At 37.1% G+C, this 13,058-nt stretch overlaps 1 protein-coding gene across 1 annotated transcript in view; it reads right to left on the bottom strand.

The window, feature by feature from the left end:
• LOC105211052 (uncharacterized) overlaps positions 1-13,058 on the bottom strand; it is a 319,612-nt gene that overhangs the window by 287,680 nt on the left and 18,874 nt on the right. Inside the window, exon 2 of the mRNA XM_011182319.3 lies at positions 1,764-1,993. Within this exon, the coding sequence (XP_011180621.3) occupies positions 1,764-1,898 (135 nt within the window). The 5' untranslated portion in view covers positions 1,899-1,993. The remainder of the gene's footprint in view (positions 1-1,763; positions 1,994-13,058) is intronic.

Raw genomic sequence — 13,058 nt, 5'->3', positions numbered from 1 at the left:
AAGGGCATATTTGGGAAGTGGGCATGGCCCTGCCCCCAAATATGTTTTTTGTACATATCTCGCAAACCAATAGAGCTTTTCAAACTTTCTGCAGTCGTTTTTTTAGCCACTTCTTAATACAGTCCAAAAATGAATGAAATCGGATAATAACCACGCCCACCTTTTAAACAAAGGTTGGGTTGAAAACTACTAAAAGTGGGTTAACTCACTAACGAAAAACGTCAGAAAACCTAAATTTTACATAAGAAATGGCAGATGGAAGCTGCACTCAGATTTTTTTACAAAATGGAAGATGGGCGTGGCGTCGCCCACTTATGGGTCAAAAACCATATCTCAGGAACTACTCGACCGATTTCAATGAAACTTGGTTTGTAATAGTTTCCTTACATCCCAATGATATGTTGTGAAAATAGGCCAAATCGCTTCACAACCACGCCTACTTCCTATATATCAGAACTTTGAAGACGATCTGAATCGTTTACTTTACAATATATAAAGTAAGTACTAGTGAAGATATCGGTGCAGAACTTTGCACAAATACTATGTTTATAGTGTGGCAGCCCCATTCTAAAAATCGCCGAAATTGGACCATAGGTTTTCAAGGCCCCATATATCGAACATGAGGACCTCGGTGCTTCTAACCTAATATTAGGGTTTCCAGCTTTCAATGGACTTTAAACCATATATCGGACGAATATGTGGGTCAAATTGTGTTTGTTTTTCTTTAGCTTCAGACCAAGGACCTTTAGATAGTTAGAATACGACAAATTCAAAAATTCAAATTCGGTTGAGGAAGATTTACTGAGAACCCGTATCTGATTTGGAAAGACTTTGACGAATACCCATGTATATTACAGCTTTTTTTTTGGTCTTTTGAGAGCATTGTCTCTGGTTTATTTACAACTCCCTCAGTTCTTCAGGTCTGTAAGAACTTCTAATCATTTGACAAAAAAATTGGTTAAATTTTGTTGAATTGCGGCCATTTTGAGTATCTCATCTATCTCCTTCCAATTTAGATGAAATCAAATATTTTCTTGGCTATCACCAGAAAGGACTTTTTCCCTTTAAAAAATTCGACTGTTGATAGCTTCATTAAATACCAAAAATCCTAAGCCTTAAACTGCAAATAATCAATAATATTTTATGCGGTTGAAAGCAAAAATATGTAATCCAGCATCAGCAGGTGCTTCTATTAAGCATCAAAGCTCTCTCTTCTTTTACTTATTCTACAGCTTTTGTGTTCGTTCCTAGTAGAGAATAAAGCTATTGTCTTAGATTACGTTGAAAAATATCTCTTTCACTTGCTGAACGAAGAAGAGGCAACTTTTGTGTGTTAATTAATTTTTAATGATTACAAACAAGCCAAGCAAGAAGAGCAGCCAGTGTGGACAAGGTGTGTGTCGGTTTTTAAATTTTGCATGAATTCAACTTTAATTTTTTTTTTTAAATGGCATTGGAAGTTTTTGTGCTCGTTTGACAGAAGAAAATGCCAGTAAACTGAAAGTTCTTGTTTTTCAGAAGCTTAGCTTCCGAATGACAAGACTAAATAATTCATAACTCTACAAGAAATATACTCTTCAGATTTTATATAAAAATACGCGAAGAATAATATTGAGTTAATATTATGAACTCACCACTGCTGAGAGCTGGCGCTGCTCTAGAGCTTAGACAAGCTAAATATATTATACAAAATTCTTTCTTTTTTTGCTCCTTACACTTCTCATCAAAACAGCTGTCATATAAGTATGCTATATTTAACTCACCTTGACTTTAGTCTTCTTCCGACTGCGATGCGGCATCGTGACATCCGTTAGTTTCAACAATTTCGGTCTAATTGGGCGTTTACCACTCTTTCCACTGCGGTCAAAGGTCAAATCCAAATATGTTTCTGACGTCATTGTACTTCGTATATTTTGTAATTATAACAATGCCAAATAAAAGTTATTTTCATCACTGACTATGTATGTCGCCGTCAATCCGCTGTGACATTGTGCTAAAAAAAAAGAATGACAGTGAAAAATAATGTTGATAAATTATAATAGAAATGCATTAATATAATTTTTATATGGAATTTTCGCCGAAATTAATTTAGTTCGGAACAAAGCGAGTTTTTTGAAATTTTTTTAATAAATAAGTAAAAATAGTAATGGCCACCACGGGCATGCTGGCTTGTTGGCATAGGCCATAGACGTGGCGCAGCCCCACAGGAACGTCAATTGACTGGACCCTTTCGTGAGATTACACCTTCACCAAACTTGGTCTTCAATAAATCGATTGTGACATCCGCTGTGTGGCTTGTGGCGCCGTTCTGGAGGAACCACATGTTGTCCAAGTCCATATAATCCAATTCGGCCCAAAAATATTCGGTTATCATAGCGCGGAAACGATGCCCAGTAACGTGCCGGTCTTGATCATCACGGAAGTGGGACGGCCCAATGACGGGCCGGCCCATAAACCGCAGCAAACCGTAATTTTTTCGAGATGCAATCGTGACTCATGGAGTACGTGTGGATTGCTACCTGACTTATTGACGAAGCCATCCAGCCTTGAAATGGCAAACCTTACTGAATAAAAATATCAAAAGAGCGGAAAAATATGGCGTCGTTTCCTGTCCCTATCGGTCTACTTTTGTAGCGTCCTTTTTGAAAACCCCTTTATAAGATCGTGACAGATTTGCCAGACATGACTCCGTGTGACTTGTTTATATTTCCGAAAATTAAGAGAACCTTAAAGTTCGTCACTTTACAAGCATACGAGAAAGCAATGAAAGAGCCAACGCGACAAATGGTCTTTGAGAGATGTTTCGACGATTGGAAGAAGCGCTTTCATAAGTGCTTGATATAGAATGGGGACTATTTTGAAGGCGACAAGATTATTGTAGACTAATGAATAATAATTTTTTTTTTTTCAAAAACCGAAAATTCCCGTTATTTTGTTTGTAAACACATCTTCTTTATTCGTGCTTAGGTAGGTAGGTAGGTAAAGTGGATGTCAGATGATGCACCTAGGCCTTTAGAAGGCCAATTGTGAATCCACCGGGACTCGAATCCCCTTACACTTGAATGTCTTCTTTGAACCACTCTGTGGCTTTTATGAAATTCTTAATTCTGTACACTATTCTTTCATCACATTACCATTCTAAGTCCATCTTCTCATATCTTCTCATCATTCTTAAACCAATTTATTGACGCAGAGCAAAATCTTTCAAGTAAATTAGTCCTCAATAAAGTCCAAATCAAGTATCCTAAAAAGAACTGTCATTGAAATCTGTCGATTTGCGGAAATGAAAAGTAAGAAGCAAGTTAATGGCAAACTTAACTTCACACCTACAAATACATATCTACACGTACGAGGAAAACTGCCAGCATCAGGCCAACATATGTGCAATTGCGATTTCAATAATGTCAACGAACGCTGACAATAGAGGAGATGACAAAACAACAAAAATAAAATGCAATTGAAATGGCGTAAAATGTTGGACTGATAGAGCAGCTGCAACAGCAAGAAATTATTGACATGTCAATAAAGCGCTTACAGAAGCTTAACACTCGTACACAAAACGAAATACAAACACACACGCAGACACACACACAGAGAAGTATACAGAAACACACAAATTCCATGCAAATCGATGAAAGACAAAAGGTAACGAGCAAAATATTGAGGAGGTGGCAGCAATATGTATTCACATACATACATATAGTAACATACATAATATGTACGTATAACTGTACATACGAACATTCAAAAATGCGCTATTGATTGGCGAAGAGGCACATATGTATATACTCGTATGGAGGCAATTTACTCGCACGTTTGTTGAAAAGCGCGGTCACGACTTGTCACAACGAGGGGAGCGGGCGTGCATTCTCACCGCCAGCAGTCAATTCAAGGCACTTACGGCTTTTGTCGACACAATTGTCAATAAGTTAGTTGCCGTTCAGAATTTATAAATGCAGGTTTATGAAGAGCTGAATGAATGTGGTTAAAGGGAGAGGGAATGGATTTTGTAAGACTGCGATAAATCTGAAAAAAGCTCACTTCTGATATAAGGATTTCTAAAAAACAAAGAAAATTGACATTTGTTATAAGTGTGCTCAGCGAAAATACCAGTTTGGCATATTAGAAACTATTTTTTTTTTTTTCCGAAATATGGTTTTGAGGACCAATGCAATTTTGACAAGTATTTTCAAAATACTACCCCAAAATATCCCAAACATAGATTGGATAGGTTCGGTTAGTAAGCAGATCTCTCCATATACAGAAAGATCTCACTTAGACAGTTTTGAGCGCTGTCCTTTGTGATACCAATAAACTCCTAATGGATCAAAGACCCTTAAGATTCAGCAAAATGCTTGGAATTTGTTACGAATTTCTTTAGTCAGCTAATATTAATTCTAGCCAATTAACTAGGTTCGCCGAAGGTGGACCTTCCAAGGTGTTTGAACCTCAATCTGACATTGGAGGAGGTAATGCTTGGACGATTCCACATCGCCTTCCTCCAAACAGCTTTGGCAACTTGTATGTGTCAGGATCCTAAGTCCCAATGCATACGTGGCTATTGGACAGTGTCCAGTAAGCACACCAATGATCGCGCCGAAATGGACCTTGCTAAGAGAAAACAGTTCAAAAGGCCTTTTACGCACCAGAGCGGCCCAAAAGAAACTCGCTACTTCACAGGTACTGGTTGTCGAACTCATGGGTTGTCTGTATGTCCAGCGGTTTTGCGCAAGTGGACCATGGGCTGCCAACCCCCTACCATTCCGACGTCATTGTTGCTAGAGTACGCTCTCTTGTAAGCTTGTCCATTATACAGTTACCAACGATTCTGCGGTGACGGGGTACCCTCACGAGTCGGATAACAAAATATCTAAGACAGTCCTTAACTAGCCTAGAGCGTACTGTCATCGATTTCAAAACTAGTATTGCTGCTCTGCTGTCGGAGTGAAAGCTTATCTGTCTGAAGTAGCCGTACGGAGCAGTGTGTCCACCGCCACTTTAATCCCAACGACCTCTGCTTGGATTGGTTAGTTTATACTCGAATTATATTGTATCGTACCGTATTCGATAGTCAATAGAGTTCATAGTCAGATCACATTTGACATTAGTAAGATATGAAATAAAATATTTCTACCATGAATATGTTCAATAGATGATGTTGGATTCGAAGTATTCTCCAAATCATGTTTATAATATATCCATATGTCATATAAATATAATATAATATATGGTTTAGATTATGTCAAATTTAATGACGAGAGAAAAATAGCAATATTTCAATGAAAGCTAACTGTCAATTTAATGATGGTATACTACCAATTTAATTAACAGACAGTAATTTGACTTTTTTGTATTAGGATGCCCATTTGGCTGAAAATATATTACCATTAATAGCTATATAAATATATAACAACTATTTTAACTAGTTTGACTAAAACTGTCATTAAATTTGACATAATGAAAGCCGCTCCTTGGTAAGAAACTAAATCAAAGGACGAATTTCTGTAGGGATCATTTATTATTTATCTATGAGACGTTACTTCTTTCAGTTAGTGAGTTGTTTAAGTTGTAAAGCGATCCATTTTATGTTCACCGGTTCCAAGACGATAGATATTTATAGAATAAAATAAAAATAAAATAATAAAATAAATATAATAAATAAAATATTGGAAGACATTTAGTTTGTTATGAATGAAAGGTATATTCCTTCAGTTCTAAAATTATTCTAATTCCTTCAGATCAAAAAGAAGAAGTAAATTAAGTACTGCACGATGGATGGACCAAGAGCTCGATGCTTCTGACAATATATTTTTGAAATATTAGGTTGGCAAATAAATATGCTTTTTCATCAATGCTTTATAAAAAGTGTTAAATTGATCGGATTTAGTTCAAATATATGCCGTCTCATTCGATAATCTGTTTCCATCTAGATGGCAATTTCAATGCCCCCTAGTCGAAGCCTCCCTCCTTATTTGCGAAGGGCCTGAACAGCAACTTTTCACAAGCCTCCTTTGAGTTCAACTTTACAACACCAAGGGAGTTCGCCATGGACAGGAACAGGTGGTAATCACTTGGCGCTATGTCCGCGCTATATGGTAGATGCAATAAAACCTCCCATCCGAGCTCTCGCAGCTTCTGATGAGTAATCAACGAATTGTGTGGTCTGGCGTTGTCCTGGTGGAACACTACACCCTTCCTGTTGGCCAATTCTGGACGTTTCTGGTCGAGCGCCTGCTTCAAGCGGTCCAGTTGTTCGCAGTAGATGGCAGAATTAAGCGTCTGGCCATATGGTAGCAGCTCATAGTGGATGGTTCCCTTCCAATCCCACCAAATACACAGCAAAACCTTTGCAGGCCGTCAATCTCGGCTTGGTTACTGTTTGGTTCCATTCACCGGCCTTCGACCACGACCGTTTTCGCCTGATATTGTCGTTTGAGATCCATTTTTCGTCGCCAGTCACCATCCGCTTCAAAAATTGGTCGAGTTCGTTCCGTTTCAACAGCATATCGCAGGTGTTGATTCGGCCCAGAAAGTTGTTTGAGTCAAATCATTCGACCATTAATCTCTAGCGGATTTGACTTTAACAAAGAAAAACTTTAACTTTAGCGTCTATAACTGTTGAACGCAATATTCAAACTAATCATGCATAGCATCGTTTTGTAGGTTATGTCAAGACCTTTCAAAGATGTATAGTATTGCCAGATACGAGCTCTGTAGCTCAGAAGACAAAAAGGAGGAATGAATATTATTATTAATATTATAAAGTAAGATCTAGCATTGTCTTGGTGACAGATGGCTCGCCTCTTGTTGATCCTTTTAAAAAACCAGCGAACTCTTTTGAGGAACATAGTACCAGTCAGCATTAACCGAACTACGGCGCATTACGTCTTGTAACAGATTAATATAGTTAATATTGCAAAAACCAAAATATCCATTCATAAACATATCATATCATAAAAACTCCTCTTATAAAATCCATCAGTTCGAAATCTGGATGATCAGATAAGCCAAACTTTTCAACACGAATGAGAGATAATCATATAGAGATAGCTAGAAAGCTTTAGGATCATGTAAAAACTATGAACGAGAAGAAGTCTCCATTCTAAAGCATTACCAAAATAACTTGTTTAATGTATCTGGGTGATCCAAGTAGAGGTTCTTTTTTCAATAGACTTTTTTTTGACAGATCACGCGTGAGTCTTGTCAGCTTTCATGTGATTTTTGTTCAGTATTGTTTGGAATTTTATCATGGAAAGACTTACGCCTGAACAACGTCTACAAATTGTTCATCTTTGTTACGAAAATTCACGTTCTGTAAAGAATGTGTTCCGCGTGCTTCGATCAACTTATGGTCAACATAATCGGCGTACTGAGCGTACTATTCACAACACCATCACAATCTTGAGACAAATTGTCATATTTGGATAATACTTGACCGAATAGATCACGTCCAGCACGGTTTGGTGTGGTTTGTACACAAAAGATGAACCATCTGAGACTCTGATGAGCCCACAAAATATAATCAGCATTAACCACAAACGATTATTGACACAAATTGTCCAATAATATCCAATACTGATTTCATTTTCATATTTTGCCACAACAAATCACATCATCAACCAGCAAGCAGTGAAAGCTTTTGCTTTAAACAAAAATGAAAATTTGAAGAATTTTACAAATACAATTTTGTGTATAAATTCGTTTGCTAATTATCTGCTAGAATTTATTTAGTTGCAAATATTTAATAAAACAAACTTTTAATTGCAAATATTTGCCATGCAAACCACTATTTGTAATAAGCTTACACTAAAACAACAAAATATTTAAACCAATTTGCCCATAAAATTGTGTGGAAAATACCCAAACTAACTGTGTTCGGCCATAATTTACACCGCGTCACCTGCACTTAATTCCATTGCAAATCTACACTGACATATTGTTTGCTCATTAATTTGCAAATTTTAATCCTCTTTTACAACATTTGAGAGTCTCATGAATGCCATTGAGTATTAGGTTGACTGGCGAAGAGCAATGTTAGCACATTGTTATGCAACAATTAATACGAGATATATAAATTTAATGCGGAGCAGATGTCCATATATAAATATTTATGTATAAGTATATGTATATACCAGGGTTGTTTGATATGATAGATCTTAAATTTAGGATATTGACATATTGAGTACCCTGTGGCTACATATTTCTCCCAATTTGGAAAAATTTACTAATTTGTATACTCTCGCAACAAAAGTATTAGGTTGACGAAACTTGATGAATCTTGGAAAACGTATTTCTTGGCACCAGAAGAAGGTAATCGGACTACTGCCACGCCCACAAAATGGCGAAAACCGAAAACACATAAATTGCCATGACTAAGCCTTAAATAAAGCTGTGGAAATAAAATTTGGTATGAAGGATCGCACTATGAAGGGGCATATTTGGATGTAATTTTTTTTTGGGAAAGTGGGCGTGGCCCCGCCCCCTACTAAGCTTTTTGTACACATCTCGTAAACTACTAAAGCTATATCAAGGAAACTTTCTAGAGTCGTTTATTTTCGGTACTACCTTAAACAGTCCAAAAATGAAGGAAATCGGATCATAACCACGCCCACCTCCCATACAAAGCTAAGGTTGAAAACTACTAAAAATGCGTTAATTCAGTAAGGAAACCACCATAAACCTTAAATTTCAATATAAAGATGGTACAAAAGAGCTGCACTCAAAATGGTACACAAAATTTTAAATGAGCGTGGTTCCGCCCACTAATGGGTCAAACACCATATCTCAGGAACTACTCGACCAATTTCAATGAAATTCGGTTTATAATATCTTCTTAGTTTCCCAATGAAATGTTGAAAATAGTCCAAATCGGATCACAACCACGCCTACTTCCCACATACCAGAACTTTGAAGTCGAATTAATCGTGTACTTTACAATATATAAAGTAAGCACTAGTGACGATATCGGAACATAACTTTGGAAACATACTGCATTTAAAGAGTGGCATCGCCCTTCTAAGAATCGTCGAAATCGGTCCATAAGTTTTGAAGACCCTATATATCGAATATGAGGACCCCAGTGCTCCCAACAAATTTTTTACCGAAAATATAGGTAAGTCTCTCAGATATTATGAAGAAATTCAAAGGGAATATGTTTCTTCTAATAATATGTCTCCGTGCGAAAAATTAGTGAGAGAATTAACTTAGCTCTCATATACCATATATGATGATTCTCATTATTCTATTGGACTTTATGCCGAATATATGAGTCAAATTGTATGTTATCTTAATAAATTCCATCAATAAATTGCCTTTCCTTACTTGTTTTGTCATATATTTTTTAAATCTTTATCTTTATCTCATTCTCATGGCTCCGAAAAAAACGAGCCATTTAAAGCTCAATTCAACATTAGGAAGTACAAAAAGGTGGATTCGAACATGATCTTAAAACAATTGATAATAAGTGTCGATTTTGTGCCGGCAAATTTCATATTGGCTTAAAATTGTTGCTACTAACGCTATTTGGATCAGCGATGAGACCTTCGGGAGCATGATAAACATTTTTTTTTCGTTTGGAAATTGATGAAATTGAATTAATAGAGCTATAGTTTCATAACATAGCCGATGTGTTGGACGACAAGCCTGGTGTAAATGTTATGAGTCTTCTCTGTTGTTTCTATTGTCAAACTCGGAGCAAGGAGTCGACTCGAGGAATTATTCATAAACTATATATCAGACAAAGGAGTTAAAAACTGCATGGATAAGAGGTGGTACTGTGAAGTTGAAGACCTTATCTAAGGGTCACCATGTCATTGTGTTTTAATAAGAGACATATGTATTTAGATAAACTAACCTTATTTCCACAACCATACATTACAATATAATTCATCGTAATGCATACAATGGACGGCATTGAAATGAATAATCGATTGTAATTGAGATTCATGACCACAAGCACGTAGAAAGCAGATAATGAAGGATAATTATAAGTGCAATACAAATACAATAGTATTCACAAACTATTGCTTTGTACACACATACATATATATAAACTGCTTGTACAAAGAAATTGCATGCAAATCTATTCTTGTCTGTGTAACTTTGCACTTAACTAATATCTCATTATTATTATTATTATTTTTTTTGTTAATTACTTGTAAGAGCTATTGCAGCGTATAATTAATAATAATATTATCGATACATATCAATTAACAGTTAGCTGCTACTAAGCCAAGCAATAAGTTGACCTATGTGTACATTAGAGCAGGATTAGTAGAGCGCCATAACAGTAACAGAAAGAGAGAGAGAAGGCAAGGTTGCAATAATTAAACGGTAAGGTGATTTCCAAGACTAACAGTGTGGTAATTAGCGCCAATCAGTGAGTAATTAACTGCTTTTCGAAGCGTCGATTACCGTAGATGGCTACAAATTATGCACTAGAAGCTCAAATGAAGACAAGAAAATATAGCGAAATTTGATGTTACAAATTAAAGGGTTAGACACATTGGATTTTTAGAAGTAAATAAGATCATCATAAATTAAAGAGAATGTCGGACTTTATTTTGATATCAAATGCTTCTGCTTCAAATTCTTGTTAACGTTGAGTCGTGTATAATAATTCTCACAAATTTCAATCACATATTTTGTAAAACAAACGCAAAGAATAAGATGGCTAGGACATATTCCAAGAATGGATGATTCAAGAGGGTGAAAGAGGGTAATGGACGCGAAAGCATTCACCGGCAAAGCAAGAGGCCAAGATCAAGCTGGAAGAACGAATTAAACGAAGATCTGAAGAAATTCCGACTAGAAAACTGGAGAAAGACCGCAGAAGATATATTAGCTTTTAGGTGTATTATTATTCTCCTCTTTCTTGGAATCCGACAAAATAAAGGTACTTATAAAGTTTAAGACAATCCGAAATAATTTATATATTATTTATGGGAACCTTTTTTCTGGGCAGAAATATAATCGAAGCACGGCAATTGTCTGTCGGGATCAATTATTCATCAGAAAAACTTTGCTGTAATATTCGTCGAAAACTCTTACAACCACAATTAAACACCCGAAGCTGCTATACTAGCGAAGATAAAACTTAAATGCTTTTTGTTCAGAACCGCTTCGAAATTGGATATTGGTTACCATTGACTAATGAATGTTATGTAATCTTTAAAGCTTGCTTTCAAAACGTAAGTTGCAGTATACTGACTTCACTCTAGATAGACGACGACAATGCTTTCCCCTTGGGGATAGATGCTCAGGTGTTTCCGCTGCACTGATTCGACGAGCAGATTCCGAGTTTACTCAGATGACACCAGTGCAAAGTGCCACTAGTTGTCTCAGTTTGTTTCTTTGGAGCGCAATTAGTTTTTTTAAATCTATTCCGGTTATAATCCCCCCGACAGTTTGGAGTGGCGAAATCCCTGCAAGTGCAGGTTCCCTTATGATATTGATATTGACTAGAAACCTCGGCTTACTGGTCTTCCAAAAAAACAATTATCGACTATATAACTAGAGATATAAACTAAATGTTAGTTTCCGGGTTCTACAAAGCCTTTATAAGGGCCTTGCTCTCTGGCAAGAAGCATAGGTCGATTAAAAACCTCGATAATACTGAAAAATATTTCTTCTGATCAAACGACCAAGGGATTATTAGTCTTTTTGACTCACGAATTTTCTAAGGCCGGAACATCGCTTGTTCAATTCAAGATTTTATACAGGTCACTGTAAGTTCAGAAAGCATCTACCTAATCTGATCATGGTCTCCTGAAACTCCCTTACACCTGCTATTAGAATGTGTGGCACTTCACAGTAGCAGGAGTAAAATTTTGGGGCACACAACTGAGGAGCTCATCGACCCCCTTACTCTGGAATAATTATGTATCAATATGGAATAACTGAATAGAAGACTCGTTCAGACCTTGGTAATGATTCGAAACGAATTTGTAAGATTTTTTTCAAACGAGCAAATGTTGGCATTTCCATAATATGCTGATAGGCAAATATTATAACTTTTTTTGGAAGCAATGAGATTTTATAAAGTTATCAGAATGAAGCATTGAAACCTAATTTCGGTGCCGGAGTGAGAGTCTGAGAAGTAGTCCCATTAGCGGTTTTTCTCAGATGAGAAGCTGAATGTTGTGACTGTGAGGTCAAAAGGTCTTCGAATACATCCTTGATATTTTTCTATATATAATCAGTATGAGAAATACCTCATACTAGGTACTTGCTAACTAGTCCTACTCTAGTTACAAACGAGGTAGTACAGACAATTTAAAACCAGCGCATTGCCACACCAACTAAAAGCCACACAAACCCGTAACATAAACATGTTGAATGGCTAAAAGCGTTAGAACAATTAATTAAAAAGAATGCGCCGTAGTGGCCGACAAGCGCCGGTGCTCTGCCGTTGTAAAGTCCCTAAAAACAGCGAAGCAACGGAATTAGACACGACCACGCTTATTATATAATTGCAGCTGTGCGGCGACCAACGCCAAACTAAATACAACTACTCGAGTGAAGGGAGACGGACATCCTCCGGCACCCACTTGCGTCGCGCGCCAGCAATAAAAGTCAACTGCAAATTGCCACAATAAAGATGCGGCTAATAAAAGAAGACGGCAAAAGTTGGACAGCATTAAGACTCGTTGCAATGCAGTTGCAGGGTGCACTCAAGTGGGCAAAAACGAAAAGGATGTGCCAGAGAAAGTGTAGGAAAGTGAATGCAGAATGCGGCAGGATGTTGAAGGATGTACAGCGTTTAACGGTTGGTCACTGTGTGGGTGTGTTAGTGTGTGTGTGTATGAGTCAGCAAATGAATCAGCCACAGCGCTTACTGACCCACTTTCTCTTGGCCGGAAGTGGTGAAAGCAAATGAAAAATAATGGCTGATAAACACGTGCGCGCGAGAAGAGAGAGAGAAAGACGTCGAAAAAAAAAACAACAACTACAACGACAAACGAAAGAAAGCGTTGAAAAGAAACGCAGTGAGGGCATGTATTAAATAGAGGCTATAAGGCCGTAAGACTGCCACCAGCTGCTGTGTGAAAGCATGTGGC

This window comes from Zeugodacus cucurbitae, chromosome 4 (genome assembly GCF_028554725.1).
Source record: "Zeugodacus cucurbitae isolate PBARC_wt_2022May chromosome 4, idZeuCucr1.2, whole genome shotgun sequence".
Classification (NCBI taxonomy): Eukaryota; Metazoa; Arthropoda; class Insecta; order Diptera; family Tephritidae; genus Zeugodacus; species Zeugodacus cucurbitae.
The sequence above is the reverse complement of the archived record's forward strand: the minus strand, read 5'-3'. Positions and strand labels throughout refer to the sequence as shown.